At 40.5% G+C, this 22980-nt stretch overlaps 1 protein-coding gene across 1 annotated transcript in view; it reads left to right on the forward strand.

Annotated features, from left to right (window-relative positions):
- The window catches only part of plxna4 (plexin A4), a 206490-nt gene that overhangs the window by 7716 nt on the left and 175794 nt on the right, over nt 1-22980 (forward strand). Inside the window, exon 2 of the mRNA XM_061030073.1 lies at nt 12897-14245. Within this exon, the coding sequence (XP_060886056.1) occupies nt 13001-14245 (1245 nt within the window). The 5' untranslated portion in view covers nt 12897-13000. The remainder of the gene's footprint in view (nt 1-12896; nt 14246-22980) is intronic.

Genomic DNA, 22980 nt, shown 5'->3' on the forward strand with positions numbered 1-22980 from the left:
GCAATGTGATGAGGTAAAGCCTGCAGAAAATCAAAGTATAAAAAAACGGCCATGACCAGCTGTGGAGAGACGAAAGCAGGGGAGGAAGAGAGAGGAGGTGGGGGTAAAACGCTGGATAACAATTTGCATCCTCTCACTTGCAACTGTGAACGGCTCGCTAGAAAGCTTGTCTGATGTGTTTATGCCATAGGCTTTGAGGGATGGAGTTAAATGCAGGGGGAAATTTTCTGGGGAGACAGTGTGTGTGTGTGTGTGTGTGTGTGAGGGGGGCAAACCGCTACACCGCGTCTACCTGTTTATTAAATCAGCTACCTGCCTTATTGTGAAAAACGCTTATCCATCATCAGATCTAAATGGACCGATTTTTCAACAGCGGAGGTTATTACTTGGCATAAACTATGTTTACCCACCTTTAAGTTAATATATAGGCTTCAAGTGTGTTTCCTGCTGATTTTCATGTATGTTTTTTTTGTAACAGTTATTAAACATTGTAAGCTCTAATGGGTCAGCATTTGCAAGCAAATTCCACCTATAAATGTTTGCCAAAATTATAAATGTTGGCTGTCAATAATGAACTCCAACAGAGTCATGGCTGCTGCTTTAGAAAAATATTCATAAATCAAAGTTAATGTCACATCTGAATGCGATTTGTTAAAGCATCAGAGTTGGCAACGCTCTTAAGCTGAGCTCTTTATGTTGGCACAACTACTACACCTGTTGATGCTCTGTTTCGTCTTCTTGTATTGTCTAAAAACTGGGCTATACCCCGTCCAGAATGCCCAACAGCTAGAGCCAGTAACCCTAAAAAGAAGTTAGATGTTTTGCAACACTATCAAAGTATTTCATGTGCAGTCCGTATGTTCCCCCTTTTTACGACATAAAGTTGAAAACTTCTTGTGGGCAGTATGTTATAGGCAAAAGAGATCCTGTAGCAGGATGTATTTTATGATGCTTGTGGACTGCCTTTGGTTTGTAATCTGTGTGCGCATGTTCTGTATGTACTACTAAGTGTGAATGATTCTCTGGCGTCTTCCAGAATGATGACAGAGTGGGTTTGTGAGTCTGTGAATCATTTAATCATGGCCATCGTCCCACAAGACCTCTCATCCCTCCTCTTCTCAGCTGCCTCTGTGCTTCAAGACATCACACACCAAGTATGACGCTGACAATTAAGCTTGTGGTGTAGATTTATGGCTGAATAGACTGGCACTAGCCTTAGACCCACATGTACATACTCATACATTTGATTGTCTTGTAACATAACTAATTTCCCCTAACATCTGCCTTGCATGCATTTATTGAACTTAAACACTCTAAGTTAAAAAATATTGATATATAAAATGACAAATGTGTTTTTTCACATGTTCACCTAAATGAGTGTTTAGATTCTTCTTTGTATTATATTATTTGACGGTCATAATTTATTTTGGTTATTACTTTATTGTTATTTAACCTTGTAAGCTTTAAATACCAAACCTTTTTTATTGTTGCTTTCACCGTTAAGGCAACGGCTACATGTCGTCTCCAATTCTGCTCATTTCATTTGCCAGCTGTATCCTCTCCTCTCCTTGTCTCTGCTCTTCCTCAAGCCGGAGTTATTATACTGCACCATTTGCTGAATATGTTTAAAATGAAACTTTGTGTGGTTGGAAGGGCACTTTTGACACATCCTGTCAAACTGTTCATTTTTCACTTTTCTGAGACCATTACTGCAGGGTGGCAAGTCTCTGCAGGTGTAGACATTCTGTCTTCACTAGCTTTTCCCACATTCTCCATCTATCCCACATGGAATATTCTCAGGTAATTTACCCTGGATTGGCATCGGAACAGGATGGCAAAATGACATATACTCTTTTAAAATGAGAATTGGAAGGGAATTTTTCTTTTTTCTTTCTATTTGAGGTAGCTGAAGTCAAGAGCAAGGCAGATGTGTAAGGCAACCTTGCTTAACTGTGGCAATGTGGCTGAACTAAAAGAGAGAGATTTTAATTGATGTAAACACAACAGAGTACACTGACACCAGTTTACTAAGTTATGTTTAAGTCTGTCAAAAATGTGTTAATTCAACTTAGTGATTATTTGTGAGGCAGTAGTTTTGTGCTGTAGTTATATTCAACGTCATTTTTGTATGTGGGTACATACATGTATGTTGATTTTCTCCCAACCCCTTGACTATCAAGGGGATCACCACGAGAAAACATTATATCCTGTATATCTTTGTTTAAGTTGAATATGATTCAAGATATGAAAAATGACTTGAATGTTCTCTCTGAATTTCATAGTTACTTTGTTTTGGTTGGATGAATTAGAATATAGTTTGCTGAACTTAGTAGGCACTAAAACATCATTTAAAAACAAAGAAAAATAACAATTTAAAAGGGCCGAACAGCTGACCTCATTCCAGCTGTGCGCCCTAAACCAGGAGCTGAGATCTTTAAGACTCTTCTTCATCACCACCGTGGATTAAAAGAAGAAGCTATAATCCATTCGCAAACCAAATCAGCTGCTGCACTGATGAGGCGCACAGATGTGCATGGTGATTTTCTATTGTGTGTGTGTGTGTGTGTGTGTGTGTGTGTGTGTGTGTGTGTGTGTGTGTGTGTGTGTGTGTGTGTGTGTGTGTGTGTGTGTGTGTGTGTGTGTGTGTGTGTGTGTGTGTGTGTGTGTGAGTGTGAGATGAAATGGGATAAGAGGGGATGGATTAATAGGACTGTTTTGTTCAATTGTTTATTTTCTTTGTTCTGCTCTCTGCACAGTGCACATACACACATTTCCACACAACTGGTTACACACTCAAACACTTAATATATTAAGTGCAACTTGACAGACTGATACATATGACATACTCATTGGATATAAAAATGCATGAAACAGTCAGAGAAGAATTAAAGCAGCAAACATTTTATTCTAATCAGCACAAAGCCTCCTAAATGATCTGGCTTTCATGTCTTAGAAGTTAATCTCAGAAGTCAAGTCTGCTTTAGCTCTGTTCAGCACAAGTAAGAGAGAAAGACAGGGAAAGCAGCAGAAACACTGAAAAAGGATTTACATGGAGTGACAGATGAATATTGATTTAAAAGACGTAAGGAAAAAGAAGTGTGAAAATAAATCTTTTGGTATGTCATGACAAAACCTCTGAAATGGGGTAGGTCTGATCCTGTTTACAGTGATTCATTCAGAAAACTTCATTTAGGTGATGGGTAAGAAGCAGTTTGTTGGCATGATGAGAGGATTTTTTTCACTATTTATATGGCATCAAACAAACTGTAATCTGTAGGGAAAAACAACATTCAGACTCTCTGGTCAATGTATTTATGTCTGAAAATAAAATGATTGATTAAGTAACAGCGGATGTTGATGGCAGCAAGGATTACTTGGAAAAACTGTGTGTGACTCATACAAGTTGATACAGTGTACGCTACACAACAGCAATGTGTTGTGCAAGACTGACACAGATGTTTGTTGGACATTTGACAGTCCTGTGGCTTCCTGTGTACTTTCTTTGTGGCACCATAACAAGCCTTACACATTTGATTTGCACATTTCTATTATTCCAGTGGTTAAGATCTGAGGGTACTCAAATGTTTATGGTTTAAATTTGCATGTCTTTTCTCTCCTCAAGGCACCAGGCTTGTTTCAACCTGGACGACAGCTATCTAACCCCTCCTTCCCTTAGACTCTGAGTTGGGTAACTGCAAACAGTATTTGCCTGTGAGGGTTTTTTGTATCTGCATGTCCTACTGTTGTGATTTTTTCCCAGCACATTTTGGCACGTCAAATCAGGAAAATGACAGGTTTAATTAATGACAGTAAAAACTTAATAGCATGATGGGTTCCAGTTGGAGTGAGCTAGTATTGTGCAGGCTTGAAATAGTAAACCTACCTGAACAATTAAATGGAACAAAGTCAATATGATAGCAGTTCATTAAAGCTGCTGCTTTGACTGCTATGACACTTCAAAATGCCATCTCCCTCCTGATCACTTACTTTTGCGTGATTCCATCCAAATCCCCTGAACCACTTTGGATTGTACATAACTTTGAAAAAAGTGATGACCCTTTAGTCAAACTTTGGTCTTTGAAGTTACAGTTCACTCTTTTCCCTCTCGTTCACCACCTTACTTGGCAGCCTTTTGCTAATCTGCAGTTGTGGTTTTTCGTTCTACTGTAGCGGTGCATTAACTCTTTTGGGTTTTTGAGGGACAATACCAAAAAGGAGGAAATGCTAGGGGAACACATAATAGAGCTTTATGTCCCACATTGATTATACAGCCTCTTCTTCTCAGACTACTCTTTCTATTTCCATCAATTCGTAACCCCTGTTCACATAACCTCCTCTGCACAGTCTTACATAACCTGCATTTAGTATGAACAGGGCCCAAAGTGTGCGATGTGTGGAAAATTAAGTGTTCTAATTCCTGATTCATGACTTGCTTCAGTGGCACTGACATACTTGGATATTGCTGAGCCAGAGAGGAGTGACAGGGAAGAGCGAAAAAGCTAATGTGAAAGAAGAGGTTTAAGGATGTCACCTTTGCCGGAAATCATGTCTTACCAAGACTCTGTGAGCCTGACTGCAGGGAGATTAATACTTCAGAGGTCAAAACTGTTGGAAGAATTTGTGGAAATACTTGCAGTTTTCTATGTCTGTGTAAAAAGTTGTAAGGGTTGAAAGATGTGTCTGTTGTCCTGCAAGTCAAATTTGTATCCATCTGGTTCTGGATATTTGAGGGCAATGAACAAAGGCATTACAAACTTTATATGCATATTTTATATTTGCACAAGATTTTTGTATAAGATACTGTCTCTTCAGGAATTCTATTTTTATAACCCATTTTATTGGAGTATTACATCAATATTATGTATTGAGCTAAATGTACACATTGACATGGGTCCTTATCAGCCTACATAGATGTAGACACTGATGAACCTATGAGCAGTAACGTTTGACAGTTATATGGCTATGTAGATGTAGGCTAATAGTCAGGCATTATCCATATAAATACAAGCCCTTCCATGATGATAGTTGAGCAGCACAGCAAAATCCTGCCTTCAAGGTAACAGACAGCTGAGCTGTTTCTGTCTTTAACAAAAACACACAAGTCTACATACACACACAGAGCAGCACAAATACCCTGGCGTGTCTTGTTTCAGTGTTGCTCATTCTGCAGCAAAACATCCCGAGTCATTCCTGCTCCAAGCAAACTACGACTCATAATTAATTACTGTGTCAAGAGGAAAAAAAGAATACTTGAAACCAAAGATGAGGCAGAGGGAGAGGGCCAAGAAGGCAAAGAGGGGTGAGGAGAGGGAAGGGGTAGGCAGATATTTCACTCTCATGAAGTAACAGAAGAGCTAGGGGAGAGCTGGAAGGTGGAGGTACAAGGATGTAAGGATGGATAGATGGCGGCAGAGAGGAAGGACGTGTTGGGACCAAAGATGGTGCCAGCCGGCAGCCGATGGAAGCGAGAGCTGATTTGTCTACAAGGCCCTGCATTCCTGTCTGCTAGCACAGGGAATAAGGGAGTTGGGAGAGAGATAGGAATGGGAAAGACGAGCGTAAGAGAGAGCTAGAGGCTTTGAGTTTGTTCTGTGAAAGCAGCTGTCAGACTGTGCCTAGCAACACCATTTAAGAAAGATTCTTGGCTGCATTTATAGTAATTACAGCAAAATATTTCTCCCTTTTTGAGTAATACTGAGCTTCTGTGGCACAACATGGCTTTAACAAGTGGGCAGTTCAGACGATCGAGAGGAAGCCTTCTTTGTTAAACCAGAATCTACATATGTGCTTCTTGTTAGACACAGATTCAACAGAAATATTAAAGCTTTGCTCCACTCTTTTTGAAAACACTCCATCAGCCAAATTTATGGTTGTAGCATCACTTGTCAAATTTGGAACTGTTACACCAATGTATGGTCTGTCTCAAACACAGAGGCCCCTCCCATGCAGGAAGTCAGCCGCAGTCTAACCCAATCAAATGGAAGCGCTGACGGCAGGCCAGTGGGCTCTTCAACAGTCTTCCTAATGACATTAGAGCCTCTTGAGCCGCACTGACGATAACATACTCCACCAATCTCAGCCTGCATCAGCACCAACTGCACAAAGGCCCAGCCTGAGCCAAGAGGGAGTGTGTAGTGTGTCTATGTGTATGTCAGTGTGTTTGAGTGACCTTACTTGAAAACCAAGGACTGTTTGAGTGTTGTACTCCCTCAAGGACTCTGTCATTCTCCTCTCTCTTTGCAGTACAGTGACGCTACGAGTGATATTGTAACCAAGGACACAATGCACAGATCATTATTTCTGTTCAGAAAATACACTGAAGGGGTCTGACTCCAAGTGTGCTTTTGGAAAACAAGAGTGTTTGAACCCTGTCTACTAAGAAGGATTAGTAAGCCTCAGATGTGAAAGGGTGAAAGAGGAGTAGTGGCATAAAATGAAAGAGATTGAGCGAGGAAAAGGGGATGGGCAGATGTCAGCTATTTCTCTAAAATCCAGTGGGGTTCTTCAGTTGGATCTTTGCCTAGACCTCTTCTTTGAAATGCACTCACTCAATCTTTGAGAGTAAAAACCGAAACAGACAGATCGACAGCAAGAAAGCAAATTAATGTGTGCCACAGAAATTGTGTGACACACTTACCCTGCACATGCTTTCCTGAATTTATGCCCCTTATCCATGCCTAACTCCAACTGGTATAATTGGAGTTTGTGGATATCCACATAATTTATCAAACACATTGAGTCACTAGCCAATTCTCTTTACCCAGAAAAGAAAATGATGTAATATTCTAGTAATTCCACAAAGATTAGACCTGATTCTGCCCAGGAATCCTCTCTTATGGTGTCCGCTTGTTGAGGAACAAGGACAGTGTTCAAACACAGACAAAACACAGATAAAGCACCATGGCCTGTGTTAATATGGCAGCTGGCCAAGTCAAAAACACTGTTGTTGAAGTTCACCCAAAAGCAGCATTTTCAGGAAGCACTGAATTTCTTGCCAACTGAGTGCCTTAACATTCACATTTTAATTCTGGCTACTTTAAAATCTCTGAAATTGAGATGACTCCTCTCATTGTACAAAACAATCCTTCAAATTCAATCATGAAGGTTCAAAACATCATTAATATGTTTAGTGGATGTGTTTCTCAAATTTGAAAACTCCTGTAACATGTAACAATGAACCAAAATCTGTTGAAAACCAAATAAAACACCTGTACATTTGCAGTCCAATCCCTAGTTAGTAAAAGCAAGGCTTAAAACATCCCTCTGTTAAACTGCAGAGCATCAGTCATGATTATCAAAATCTTTCTGTCATGAACTGTTTTTCTTTTGCAGACTGAGCACAAGGAGTTTCCCTTCAAAATATAGGTGAAAATTGTTCACACTGAATACTTGAGTTCATACTTTTACATAATGTATTATTTGTAGCACTTGTATTCTAGTAAACACTGGTCTGATTGTAACATCTAAAACATCTCTCAGACTGTTTTCTGTCATTCATGTCATTTGTAGTCTGTTGACAGTACAATCCTCAGGCTTGCTTTATAATATCAACAGCTCTGTGGTGGATTAGACCTCCTAACCCTGATCTAGACAGGGTATCTGGTGACAGTAATCCATGCTGCTAATCCACGTCTTGATGTAACCAAGAACACCCGCCTTCTCCCTCTACCGTCTCTGTCCTTCTTTTTCTCTGCTGCTGCTGCTGTCTTCCTGAGAGAGATGTGTGTGCCATCTGTTTTGTACATCAGCAGGGGTTAGCTTAGCCTGAAAGGCGTGTTAGACCTGATCACTCTATCGTTATTTAAGTTTTCTCTGTCTGTTCAAAGCGTTTCGTGTGTTAATGATGCATCATAATTCTCCTTTTCAATGATTGCATCTTAAGGAATGACGCATAATTGCATGACTTTGTTACGTTTAACCGAGACAAATAATTACGATTGCAAGATAAAGCAAATTATAATTTTGAACCCAAGGGTGCTGACCTATTAAATGCATACATGGATATTCATTGTTTTACCGACTGCACGTGCATGTTTATCCTTACTATTTAGGGCTGTTTGCATATTTGTGTGTAAGCCTAGCCTGAGAGCATTTGTTTCAGTGCTTAAATGGGTCTGCATTCATATGCAGACTTGGATTCTTGTTTATACTCTCAAGTAATATATAATTGGATTTGTGAGAGAGAGAGAGAGACAGAGAGAGAGAGAAAGTGTTTGTGCCCAGGCTGTCAGAATAGTAAAAATGAATCCTCCTGTGCCCAGTCCCCCTGCTAATTCTTTCATTCCTGCAGGCAGCAGACTCTTTATGCTTTTGTTCCCTCTTAGCCACAACTTCTCCTGAGCTGCATGCCTGCATAGTAGAAGTAGTACCTCCCAGCCCCAAACAAACTGAAATAGCCTCAGTGTACTTAGCTCAAGTTTAATTTGGTTATAGCCCATGCTGTAGTAAGGGGCATAATGTTTTGGTGCCACAATACAATGTGTTTAGGGGGCATTCCTGCTCTGTATGCTTGCTGTGTTTGTTTATATTTTATGCAGAAGTGTCAAGTAAGTGTATGTGTGTGTGTGTGAGAGAGAGAGTGATAGAAAGAGAGAGATAGAGTGTACATTTGTGAATGTGATTAGGCTGGGTGAGTGCAGGGACACACTGTTTTGCTCCGGATCCCAGTGTGAGGCTGCGATGCAGAGTGATGCTTATTCCTCTGATCAGTGCCAAAGCTCAGCAGGGGAGGGGGTTGGGTGGAGGTTTGGGAGGAGATAGGGGGGGCTTCACCACTCCAGAACAAATACTGATCTGGGACACACATCTCTGTCTGCATGTTTTCTTTTTCTTTGTCTATGTCACTTTGTCCCCGTCTTTCTCTCACTGACTTGTTTTGGCTTACTTTTTTTCCAAATCCTTTGCTGATTTACTGCATGTGGCTCCCACGACTTCTCCTTCTCACAACCCAATTCCCTACATCCAAATAAATAACACTAAATAACCATTGATATAACTTAAGCTTCCACTTCCTATATTCACCCGTGAGTTGACAAGCATGAGGTTACAAGAGATGCAACTAATCTTCCAAAAAGACGCACAGAGAGGTGCACAGCCTGAAGCACTGACATGATACCCTTAAAAGTACCACAGTAGTAATCCACAACTTGAACTTTGCCAGCTGTCATCATGTCAACCACAGCAGCTACTGAAAGCATTCCCAGTGGTGCAGAAATCACAAAAGGGCCAGAGATCCAATGGAAAATATTAATAATCATTTACATTTTTTAATTTTTTTTTTTTTTTTTTTTTACAAAAATGTCCACTGATACTTTGTGATGTTTAAGGTGTGATCTCTTCATCAGACAAATGTAGCCACAACAGCTATTACAGTTTTTGAGTATGACCAGCTTATGTCCTTTCATGCATGTGGCTGTCCTCTACATCTCCTTGCTCAAGCTAATGAATACAGCATTGAGTGACCTTCTTGAAGCTGGAGCAAGACATTCTTTTGATATCTCCTTTTTATTTGAAGCTTCACTGACCTTTCTATCTTGTCACTTTGAACATCTGGAGTCCAATAAACTTAAACTTTCCTCACTTTTAGTTTTTAGTCGAAATCTTTGTCATCATTCTGTGTCAGGGCTTCATTGTTCTGTTTACCTGTAAGGCAGTTGTCCTAACTGTTGTTGCTAGAACCTGTCATATCCACCTCCTTCCCCCCCAAACCCAGATGAACTAAGATAAATGTGCAAAAACCTGTTTTTTGAATACAAAGGATTATGTGTAATTATGCTACTTCTTACCCAACCGTAATCACCTAATCCCGTTTGAGTCATAGTGTTTAAGTGAATCCGATAGCTTTTAAACATTTTTACACTGTGAGAAGTTAAGCTGTTTAACAAACACTTTTGACAGTTTCTTCATTTCCCAGTAATTTCTACAACATTAATGCCTCCCTCTCTGTCAGAAAATAACAGAAGACTATTTTGTCGAGGCTTGCTTTTTGTTGTGTCAATTGTCATGTCTGACCTCCGCTCTCCATTGCACAATCTTTGTCAAGGCAAAATGGCTCCTGACATATCCATAATAGCTTTGTTTAATGCTGATGTCGCTGGAATTAGCTTTGCAGCATCAAAATAGTTGTTCAGAAACAGGGCAAATTGTAGCAGCTGATCTTTGATCCTAACTGGCTTTTTGTGTCTTGTCCCTCGTTCTCAGAAATATTTCTAACAGTCTCACTAAATATATGTTTTAGAGACAACAAACAAACAAACAGGGCAAACACCATCCGTCTGCCACATATTTCTCTTATCCTCTGGCAATATTGAACACACACTTAACTGTCTCCATTCAAAGAAAGGATAAGTATCTTAATTTGCACACATTTTAAACATAAATGTAGTTTTGGCTTTGCTTTTACAGTCATAATGGGATTCCTGCTGGCTGGCTGCTGACAGCATTTAGGAACACATAAAACAAAACAAGGAAAACAGAAACATGTCAGTCAAGCAGTTTTGTCTCTCACAGAAGGAGAAAAGGCTCACAAACAGACTCACACGAACTGCTTTTGCACACAGGCCCAACAATACTGCAAATATATTTTGGGAAATAAGAGGTGCTAATCATTAAATTTTTATCAGTTTTTCATGTCTACAAGTCTGTGAATGTGTAATTAACTGGTTTATATACTGACTGATATTTGAGTTAATTTGGCAGCCTGCCCACTGCAGCAAGACACTTAAAGCCCTCGAAGCCCCCTCCCCTTTCCTTTGTCACACATTTCCACTGTAGATGCTAAACATATTGGTTAAACTCTATCAAACTTAGCAGACATGATTAATTTTTTTGAAGAGTTGAACTATTTTGTCTATTTAGAAATGTTTTTACTGTCTACAATTTGCACATGTCTTCAAACATCATCACGTTTACACCTTATTTTTAATACATAAGTATAAAAGCAGGCAGGGGAAAAGGCATATATTAATGGCGTGCAATTAGATAAACTATGTGTTAGAATAATCAGTCCCTGTGCGTGTATGTGAGACTGATTTATAAATCCTCAGAACCAAAGCAAGCTTTAATTAATGGCGCTTGATGATCAGCAGGCAGAAGCAAACAGCAACTAAACGAGCTTGCCCCCCGTAAGGGAGGATAATTGCATTTCACCGACATATTTCTGTGGCAGACACACTGACATGGCTGGGAACCACTGATGAGGGAGGATTTTTTTTTCCATTTAGAGATTTTTAGTGATTTTATGCTTGCAAAACTCCCATTTATTCCTCAAGGGGGACTACTGAGTCCTTCTTATCCTTGTTGTTGTTTTGAATGCCAGCTTTGTCTGAATGCAGTAGTGTGTATACTCATGAGGATAGGTAGATGTGAAGGTGGTTTAACAGCCTCTTCCTCAGTCTCTCACTATGTCTCACGCCTTTGTTTCCCCTGTAAATCTCTTTTTGTCTTCCTTCCTTTACTCTTTTCCTATTAATAATTACTGCTGATTAAGGTTCTCTGGGAATGTCCTAGGAATACTTTGTTATGACCGTCCCTCAGGCTAAGTAAATGAGAGTCGGGTGCTCCAGTGCTGCGCCCTGTGTGAGATTAATATGCAGCTCCCCTTTTATTTTTGGAGGCACATTAAGGGCTCATTGCTCTGTCATTACTCCTCGAGTAGCAGCAGCCTGTACTAGCTCTGCAGATCCTCACTTTCTCTTTAGGGGTGAAAACAATAACCGAAACAAAATTTGGGGAATCTGATGATGTTATTTTTGGGGGGCCCTCAATATTAAAATTTTAGATGGATCAGTCACCTAGCTAGAAGAGTTGCCAAAAGTATCATATTCTTTTCAAGGTTTTTACAGTTGTTTTAATGAAAGATGTGAGTTGGTTTGTGGAGTGTTGCAAGACTGAAATGATATTGTGTGCAGTGTGAAACTTACACATGTACACTAACAAGGTGAACATAATCGCTTACTGTATCCTTCCTGTCACTGTAGAGGCTTAAGGAACAGGGGGATACACATAGGGGACCATGTTTAAATGAAGCGTGTCATTTCCCCTCGATAATCACGTTGACAGTATAGATGTAACAGTTCTACCCATCGCTCACAACATTGTATTCAAACTGGCATTGTTTAACATGAGTGTGTGTGCCTGTCTGCGTTGGATGTGTGTTTAATGCCGAGACTTTGCAAATGACCTCAGGACTTTAGGGAAGCTTATTTCTGCAACCACTTGCATTTCCTCCCTAATTGTTCCTCTTCAGCCCGCAAACCTGCTTTGTGTGCAAGTGTGTGTGCAGGTATGTTGAAGAGAGAAAGACGGTCCTTTTCTCTCCGCTAGCAGTGTCAGCAGGTGAGCTGCCCTATTGGGAGAAAAGAGAGAAATCGCCAAAGCATGCAAATTGCTACTCCAAGGGGAGAATCAATTAGGTGCATAGCGGCTGGAGCAGAAAGACAAGGAGGGGTGGAGGGAGGCAGGGGTCCATGCAGAGAGATGGTGCAGAGCCATGCTGATCACCTCCTCTGAGACAACGCATCACTCCTCCTCTTCTGTCCTTTTCCTCAATCTATAGACTTCCTGATGCTATTGGCTAAAGCTGCAAACTGCCTTTTAAACCTTGTCTGTGCATCAGCCTGATTCTTTTTTTGTCTAGCCCATTTCTTTTCTAAGTATAGAGTGTGCTAGAGTCTCAAGTGTGTGCCCTCTTCACCTTTTTTCCCTCATTATTCTCTCTAAAGATGCTCTGCACACTGATCTGTGCCAGATAACATGTGAAAATAGAACAGATAATTGAGTTTTCCTGATGTATTGTATATCAATATCATGTGATAGTTGCTTTGAATTTATAGTCATAGACTTTATAGTTTGAAATCTTGCTGATATTGACTGTATTTTTTCTCTTCCCTCTTTAGGCACATAATGTCCTCCATCTCAAGAGAGGCTTGATCCTTATTGGCCAACAGCACTGGTCTAAGCCTCCTTCCCTTTCTTCACCACCCCCAGCCTCAGCACAGCCATGACGTCCCTCACCAGGACACGGACCTGCTTTTTTGTCTGCTGCTTCCTGTCTTGTCTGTCACTTCCTGTGACATCACAAACAGTGGTGCAGGCCCCACAGGCTCATAGTGCCGGCTCCCAGGTGATCACAGCATTGCTACAGGAGGATGAGTATTCATCGTTTCATGCTGAGAACCCTGAGTGGACATTTAACCATCTAGCTGTGGACTATCGCAATGGTAATGTTTATTTGGGGGCTGTTAATCGCATATACAAACTGTCTCCGGGCCTGGAAGTCCAAGTTTCCCATGAGACTGGCCCAGATGACGACAACCGCAAGTGCTACCCACCACGTATAGTACAGCCCTGCAGTGAGCCTCTAACGCTCACCAACAATATCAACAAAATGCTTCTGATGGACTATCGGGAGAACCGGCTGTTGGCATGCGGGAGCCTTTACCAGGGCATCTGCAAACTTCTCCGCCTAGATGACCTCTTCAAACTAGGAGAGCCCTTTCACAAGAAGGAGCACTACCTCTCTGGTGTCAATGAGAGCGGCTCTGTGTTTGGGGTCATTGTGTCGTATAGCAACACCTCTCCGGACATGCTGTTTGTAGCCACAGCAGTTGATGGCAAGCCAGAATACTTCCCTACCATCTCTAGCCGCAAGTTGGCTAGAAACTCTGAGGAGGATGGCATGTTTGCCTATGTCTTCCATGATGAGTTTGTGGCCTCCATGATAAAGATCCCTTCAGACACTTTCACTGTCATCCCAGACTTTGACATATACTACATTTATGGCTTTGCAAGTGGGAACTTTGTCTACTTCCTGACTTTGCAGCCTGAAATGGGGGATGGACCAACCACAGGGTCCTCCTCTACTGGTCGGGAACAGGTCTACACCTCCAAGATAGTCCGTCTTTGCAAGGCAGACACTGCCTTCAACTCCTATGTAGAGGTGCCTATTGGATGCATTAGTGGCAACGTGGAGTATCGATTACTGGAGGCTGCGTACCTTTCCAAAGCTGGTGCTAACCTGGCACGCTCGCTAGATGTGGCACCAGACGACGATGTTTTGTTTGCCATCTTCTCTAAAGGTCAAAAGAGGCGACCACGGCAGGCCTCGCAGGACTCTGCACTGTGTGTCTTCTCTCTACGGAAGATTAATGAGAAAATCAAGGAGCGGCTGAAGTCCTGCTATAAGGGCGAGGGGACACTGGACCTGGCTTGGCTGAAAGTCAAAGATATTCCCTGCAGCAGTGCGGTGAGTACTACTTAAATCTTTTCACACATACTTTGTGACATTTAAATGCCCTTACATAAAAACACAAGAATAAGGACAGTGCTGTGAGAATCAATGCTTTATTCCACACTTACTTTGCAGAGAAGGATAATTGTCCGTATTAAGAGAATACTAATTAATGATTAGGTGCTAGTTTTGTTTTAATCATTTTTAAGTGAGGGATGCTACAGGTTAGTATCTGGAGAAAATCACTTGTGATCAGTTGTCTTCCACATGTTTCTTTAATGAGCCTACATGCACTGCAGTAGGTCTCCATGAACAGAATGATCTTGGGTGGGTTCATGCTCCATCCTATTAACATGACATATTAACCATCCACTGCCTCTTTAAATCTTCTCACCCTTTAAACAATGCTACTGAATGCTCAGCCAAATTACCATAATTCAATTCTCCATAACATCATTACTAATTCAGTGATTCGGTTCATTCGATTTCTCACTTTGCGCAAATATAAAAACAAGGTTAAATTAGGTGTTTCATGTTTACCTCATCTACACACGTAGCCAGAGTTGTTTAGGCCATTTTTAATGATGATCTCATATTTAGTCATTAATAAAAGCTGTCAACCTCAACTAATACAGCATTACCTCGATCTGAGTGCATTGGTGAGTTATCACGTTTTTCTATGTATCCAGCGTCGCTGAATGCACTCACTTAGATACAAGGTTACATTAATCAAAGTTGAAAGTATATTGTTACAATTTGGTTGGTTGAACTTTTTTTTGAAAGTTTTTGGTGCATTTTCTTTTGACTTTTTTTATAAAGTAAAGCAATGTGGCACAAAAAACAACATTTTGATTTATGAGAAACACAAACATTATACCAAAGAATGCAATCATTTGAAACACAAACAATATTTTCCTTACTTAGGCCATCATTGTATCTATCTAGAAGAGCTACAAATGATCATTTTTATGGGCATAAATAGACAAGAACTTGATTGTGCCTTCATGATTGTATTTCCAAAACATAAATTTGATCATCTTGCCACTGTTCAGTCCATATTGTTCTGACCTCAGCTGTGTACTATCTGCAGACATCATTTGAAGTTGACCCTTTCTCATGTTTGGCTCTGGAATCACAGTGTTTATCTATTACTCTGTCTCTGGCACGGCACACGTTCTGGGGGCGCTTTTGTCTGCCGCTCGAGGGCCTGATAAATCATGCCTGGGGTGGGGGGGGGGGGCTCTCGGCAGCGAAAGGAAGTGTAAGGGAGCACACAGGGGTTAGCACTGAGGAATGATGCCATTTCAGCATGCGCCACGGTATCGCCACCGCATAAATTAGACCCTACTGAACAAGCGACGGTGGACTCTGCAGGAGATAGATGAGTTCTGACACCCACACACATACACACGTGACACCAAACTTCCAAGTATGTCGACTGCAGAGATGGAGACTGTGATGAAGTAGAAGAAAAGCAATAAATACATTTATATGTGAAAGGTTTATTATGTGATTTATTGAAATAAGGACCAGATCATTCTTGGCTGCTTCAGTGATATAGACAAGGGGCACATTTAAAAGCATGGACGCACAAACACACATAAATCAGAGGCCTATTGTCTCAGCATTAGTAAATTAATAGATGTAAATATTGTTCATATATCACCTATGAGTCTTCAGAGAATGAGAACATGTTGCATGCTAACATTTCCCATTTCATTTGTGCTTCTGTGATGGATGGTTGTGTTTGTAATATTTTATATATATATATATATATATGTATATTATATAAGTCTTAGATTACTTCCTTTGCTGATTTAAGTGATGCATGCCTTGGAGTGTTGTGTCTCCAATATAATCAGAAATGTAGTTTAAACTCACCGTTCACATCTTCCCTTCTCTCTGCTCCCCGGGGATGTACAGAGCGGCGTAGAAGCACACAGTACCCATTTAGATCCATGCTCTTACTCTGTGTAGAACATACCAAATAAGTTGCTCAGAGAAATGTTGAGGCTAAAGTTCTTGTGGGTCACTGCATTTCTAAGATGATCTATCAGTGAGGAATCACACAACCAGAAAAATATCAAATAAGGGTGTTACTCAGCTCTTACACGTTTCTTATGTAAGTTTGCTTTAAAGTCTTTCAATTTTCCCTTTAAAACGTGAAAAACTCCATGAGAGCTGGATGGTTTTAAATGAAGATGGGATTTAAACTGATGAAAAATTACTGGAACACTATTCTGGCTAATTAATAGATAATGTCTATTTAACTTGAGTATAAAAGCCACATTTTTATTATTTTTTTCAGAGAGAAGTGTAGTTTATTTGTTGTCCCAAAAAATATGACTGGCTTATAGTAGAAGCTCATTTGCATTTCCCCCACATATATATTTTTTTCTTCCTCATCCTTGTTTATTATAAACTGTAGTGGTCAGTGTCCCCTTGGAGCAGGAAACACAACAGACGTAGGATAAAATCAGCAAATACAACTATGATGTCACTATCCAGTCTTACAATTATGATGTCACTATCCAGTCTTGTTGGTGCGTATTACAGATTGAAACACACTGAGATGTCAATGTTTTTGAAAGCCAAACAACCAAATCATCTGAGTACTTTAGCCATAAAAATGTCAAGGACACATGTACATTTATAAGGCATGGGTCTGAGAGGAAGAGCACATAAACCCTCTCAGGTGTCAGACCTTTGTTGCTTTGCACCCTCTTTAAGAGGCTTTCAGTTGAAGTGGAAGTGATGAAAAGAGGGAGAAGTTGAAGAGAAAGTGTTTGTACAGAGAGTGTTATGATGGGTGATAGAACTGAGAGGATAGATTGGGGGGATGATGCTTCTTCTCACCCCAAACGGCCACGCTTGGCTGAGCCACATAATGCATGCTCAACAGTATAAGTCTGCAAAGGGCCAGCATCCATAGATCATTGTGAAGTGGCATGTGACCTATAAAAAAAACCGCTGCCTGCTCCCTCCATGTTCACTGTGTCAGCAGAAAAAAAAACAGAACAACAAAACAGCGGCATCGCAATAAATTCTCTCTCTGCTCTCTTCCCTCGCATCTTTGATTCATTGCTCTCTGCCTGTGCTCCTCTTTGCTCCTTTTGCTTGTCCTTCTATTCATGTTCTTATAAAAATAGTTGCCGCCATTGTATCTTCCTATTCTCTACAGCTACCCTTTATTTCCTCTTACAATGCTTACCATAAGCACTCAGTAAAGTACGGTATCCCCCCCCCCGCCCCCCCTAAACACGGCTGAGAAAATTACAAGGTCGCCTGTAAGTCCCTGACAGGCCACAGCCATCCCCTCATCCCTTCTGCTAATGATCATTAATTACATGTCATTAACTAACATGCCACGGGCCATTCTTCCACATTTGTCATGTGCTATCGACTTCACATTCTGAATTCACTCCAATTAATTAGATTATTCTACTTGGTCGCTGCTGTTTCTTTGAGTCTTTTCTTGATCTTTCCCGACACACATGCTAAGACCCCCCCCCCCCCCCCCCCACACACACACCCCTCCACCCCCCTTTCATCCTCCTCTTGAAAGAAACTCCTCTAATATGACACTCTCAGTCCTCCTTTCACGCTCTTATTTCATGTTATTGACTCTTTTCTTTTTTCTGCTCTCTTCTGTTTGGCCAACCTTTGACTTTGAATTGTGTTGTCTCTCTGTGCTGACCATCTCTCCATCACTTGTCCTCCGTCTGATTGTGGAGCTTAATCAGTGTCTGCTGCTGATGAGTCAGTCTAGGCCACATCCTCAGGAAGAGAAAGGCTAGTGGATTCATTAAGAACATCCAGACTGCCCCCCCCCCCCCCCCCCCCCCCCCTTCCCCCCTTCCCTTCTTCTCCCCACTTCACCCCACTTCATCCACATATCCATTATCCTGGCTCGCTAATTAAATCTCCATATATGATACCACTTGTAAAAGGTCAGAATCCATCACAATATCATTATTCTGTGATTAAACAAATGTCTTACCCTTCCTTCACTGTACTCTGCTGACTGGCAGTGGCATCCATCTAAAATCAGGGATCGAAATAGGAATCTTAATTTCTTCTTTCTTTTTTGACTTTTTGGCTGACTTTAAAAGAACACTTTGGATTGATCCGTCTCATCTACATCTCTTACTCCTAGCTTTACATGTGTATTCTTACTGTGCATCTCTTGAACTTGCATCTTGCCTCTGACATTCTCCTCTACTTGTGATGTCTCAGTTTGCATCTTAAAGCATCCTGTGTTAGTTTCTGCTTTGCCTATCCAACATTTATTCTGTGTTGTAGCTGCCCAGCTCCCTGTTGGCAGTGAATCAACAAAATATGACAATTAAAAACCGGTTCCTCTCATGGAAACCTGCAAAAACAAGTTGCAAACTCATCTTTGTCTGTAAGAAGTGTGTCGACAGCCTATAGAGCTACTAACATATCCGCTAAACACAAGTTTTCTGCATTTCCCAGCACTGTTAAACATGACTGGGCACTTCCTTACATTATCAGTCCAACTTTTCTCTTTCTTACTTCAATGGTGTACCAAGATTTTGTCTCATCTTTCCTGAGATTACATCACTGTCAGCCATTAAACCACCCCTGTGTGTGTGCACCCATACATATATTCTTTCTCTCTTCAGTTCTTATTATTGTTACTGGTTTTCCAAACAGTCCCCAGGGTGACATACAAAGAAGAAGTTAAATCTACTTGGTGACAGCTCTTGTGCTCTGCGTTGACACTTGTGCATTGAAGCTGAATTTGAGGAAAATTCAGTCAGAGTACTGCAAAAGAAAAATACTCTCATGTTGGGACTGGCCTTGAGATAATAAAATGACAGTGAACGTTCAGCCATCAGAATGACTCCTGCTCATACTAAGACTATAACACTTTTTTGTGATTATATTTTGGCTTTTTTGCCTTTATTCATGGAAAAGCTGGAGTGAAAGAAAATAAGGGGGAGAGAGAGTGGGAATCAAACCAGCAGCCAGAACTGTACTCATACCAGTACTGTAGCCTTTATACAATGCTCTACTAATTGACCAGTGCACCATGAGACCACAAGTTGAAGATAAAGGATTAAAACTTTCACTTCAGATAATTTTTAAGAATAATATATCAGTGTGCCTGTCTCAAAGTGCAAGTTAATATTTTTGTATAACACAGAGTACGGCCTAGACCTGCTCATTTTGTTCAGTATCTTGAGATAACATTTATTATGAATTGGCACTATACAAATAAAGATTGATTTTGTTTACTTTTCATCTTAATTTAACAGTGACCTGCCAAACATGCTTTTCTCTTTCTACTATTTCCTGAAGACGCATGTATTTCATCCTAGAAATGCTTTACTGCTTCTTTTAGTCAAGGTAACACATTTGTACGTATGAAATCTGAAGAAATTCTCTGTGGCTGTAAGAACAATCAACCAGCAGGACTATGATGCTGTGGCTTCTCTTCCATTTTGGCCTTCTGCATCTCGCTCATTCTGTTTCAGCCTTAAACAGGCAGCTAAAAGCAGAAGAACCCTCAGATGGCTCAATCGCTTTTAAGGTTGGACAGTTTCCACAGCAGACAGTTTTTGTTAAGAGGGAAATCGGAAAACAATTTTTGCAGACGGGACACAAGTGGGAGAGCAGATTGTGCATTTCACTTCTCCCTGTGTGTGTGTTTACTTCATAGTGTGTGTGTCATGGTGTGCTCTGTCACGCGTTGCTAGTGCAATGGAGGGCACCATGGATCAGTAGTCAGACAGAGTACATTTTGGCAGCGTAACCAGTGGTCCGTCTGACACACACACACACACAGACACAGACACACAAAGACACATACACCCACACACACTTTTTACTACTGGACACACACAAATGAGGTCGAGCTTCTCTTACACTTTTTTTTGCACCAACAAAAGTAATTATTTGATTCTTTAGCTTTTTAGACAGAATAAGGAAAATACAAACACATTTTATTTAAAAAGATATTTGATAAAGAATTTAATTTACTACAGTGCCCTAGCCAAGATGGGCAGCAGCGCATTAAACACAGATCAACATATCCTGAGTCACAGAGCAGAACAGTCATCAGGCAAAGCATCTACAACCTGATGCATCTTCCTCCAATGATGGCTTAAAAAATGTCCAATGACTAGCTCCACCAGACACAATCCTCCTGCAGCAGATTCCGAGCCGCAAGAGCAGGATACCCAGAACTCCCTTTCCCTATTTCAAGACACACTTTTGGGACATTGGCAAGAAGCACGTTTTGTGACTGAGTCACAGAGCAAAGACTATTAGATCAAGTACTGTTCACATGAATTGAATTACACAAGTATGAGGGAAGCAGATTATTTATTGCCTTATAAATAAGGACATGCTGCATGGAGCAGTATCCAACTTTTATCATCAAATTTATCTGTTGCCAGAAAGTAGTGAACTTTGAGTAATTGCTTAAATAACATTTTACATTGGAAATGTATCATTTGTATACATGGATCTCTTTAAAGAATCAAAAGGAGCATGCTTTAGATGATTTCTTTCAATATGAACTAAACATTCTCCTGTACAAGAATAAACACATTTTCTCAAATGACTCACATCAAAGTGACTTTCTCTTGCTGCAGGAGTCATACAGCCAATGTTTTGGTAAAGCTAAATTGAATGTTGACATTATATCTTACAGTGAACACTGCAAACCCACTTAAGTCATGACATAATTTTCTAGTGCCGCCAATCACTCTGACAGGTCAGTCATTTAACACAGTAGGGCTTGAGGAAATACTGGATGTCTGAGGAGCTAATTACACAAAGAGCAACCTCCACCATTTCTTAATCTTTCCTCCCTAGATTTTCTCTCCCTCGCCTTTCTTCGTAATGGTTTTCAGTGTAATCACCAACATCTGTACTCTAACAACAAGCTGATCATGAACATCAAATGTTACATGAAGACTTTTTACGGTTAAAAAACAAAGTGCAGAATCAGCTTACTTTAATACTTTGTGGAGGAAAGTTGTTAAAAGTGCCACATGGAGTATAATAACTGCATTAAAAATGAATAGCCAGAAGTGCAAAAAAATTGACTCTTTGGAGCATTAAGCAGCGACATGAAGTGTAATGTCTCTGTGGTTTTATGTGTGTCATTAACTTAGTGAACTTGCAGCCAATGGAACAGGCCCTTACTATGTTGAAGCCAGATTAGGCCATACATCAGAGTGGTATGAGAGCAGATCTCTTTCAGTCCTCGCTAATCACATTGAGCAATTCTCTCTCCCTGTCTCCCGCTCTCTTTTGCGTGCGCCTACTGCCCCCCTCTCTTTCTCTCCACTCTGTATCTGCTGATCCCTCTGCACAGTCCAGAAGAGAGCTCTCTTTGTGCTGCTGCTGGCAGCCAAACACAAGCACAGAGATGGATATGGCTGAGAGTGACCTGATTCTGCCTCACTGCCTGGCCTCTGTCCAAACACAGAGCCTCTCTCATGTCCCTCTGTCTTGAGGGAGGAACCCCCCTAGCTTTCTCCTCTATTGCTACACTGCAGGACACTGACTAAAATAGCTACAAGACCTAAACAAGATTTGAGGTCATAGTTAAGTAATTTTGGGATCTTAGTTACCTTGGTTATTTAACCTGCTCTTTTGGTTTAGTAACATCATTCAGATCTTTACAACAAAGGGTATATTCCTCAAGAATCATCTATTGATTACCGATATATGCATTGTTTTTATTCTTGGCTCTTTAATGTGAACTTCAGGGTTGATGTTAAGTTTTGAAGCTAAATTGGATGCATTAAAACCAATAGTCAAAATAAAATGCCTGAATAGTCTTGTATTAGGGCAGCACTCCTTTTGGTGCATGCAGTTAATGTGTTGTCAATATTGCTTCAAATTTAGTTTTATATTGTGAATCTATTTAAACATTTTGTTGGTGCCCACAATATGAACTTATTTATGTCTACGAAGAAACTACTCAAATCAAATCTGTGTATTCAAGCAGCTCCAGAATGAGGTTCTTGGAAAGTAAAAGACAGGAAAAATGAAAAATCTACATCAAGGTCTACATGTCGACAGTGTTTGATTATGCTTGGAGAGCGTGTCCATCAAAAGGTGACACATAGTGTCATGAAAAGGCAGCAAAGAATGGTAACCTTGTGAGTTTGAAAATGCATTAATGAGACGAGATGAGAGAAAGAAAGGGGGCATAGGACATGATAGAAGCAGTGACAGCAGAGTCTTATTGGCAGACAATGTCAAAGGCTACATTGATATTATTCTGTATTTTGACTGAATTCGTCTTTGGCATCACAACTACAAATGTTATGTTCTGCTGGTGGCATAATGAAAATGTGTCTGCCTCCCGAAGGGGCTGACAGACAGAAAGTATATTTCATTAGATTTCAGAATGCGGGACAGAGATTGTGACTGTGATTGGCAACCGGTACAAATAATACAGCATGTGTCAGTGACAAAAGATGAAAACACGCATTTTCACACATGTAATAACATCCCCTCCTTGCACATGCATCATCCCTCATTTCAAATGTGTTGACAGAACAGACAGATCATTTGAAATGACTTTTTAATCATGAAAAACTTTTACCTTCTCGGGAAAGTAAGCAATCTTTGGAGAATTGGCTGCACATTTATTATCTTTTAAGGCAGCATTCAATCATGGAGGATGCAAACACTACGAAGTGCTCATTTTGCTTCTGATAGACCCTGCTAACCTTTGAACCCTGCTGCAATGAGTTTAACCA

This window comes from Labrus mixtus, chromosome 22 (assembly GCF_963584025.1).
Source record: "Labrus mixtus chromosome 22, fLabMix1.1, whole genome shotgun sequence".
NCBI lineage: Eukaryota > Metazoa > Chordata > Actinopteri > Labriformes > Labridae > Labrus > Labrus mixtus.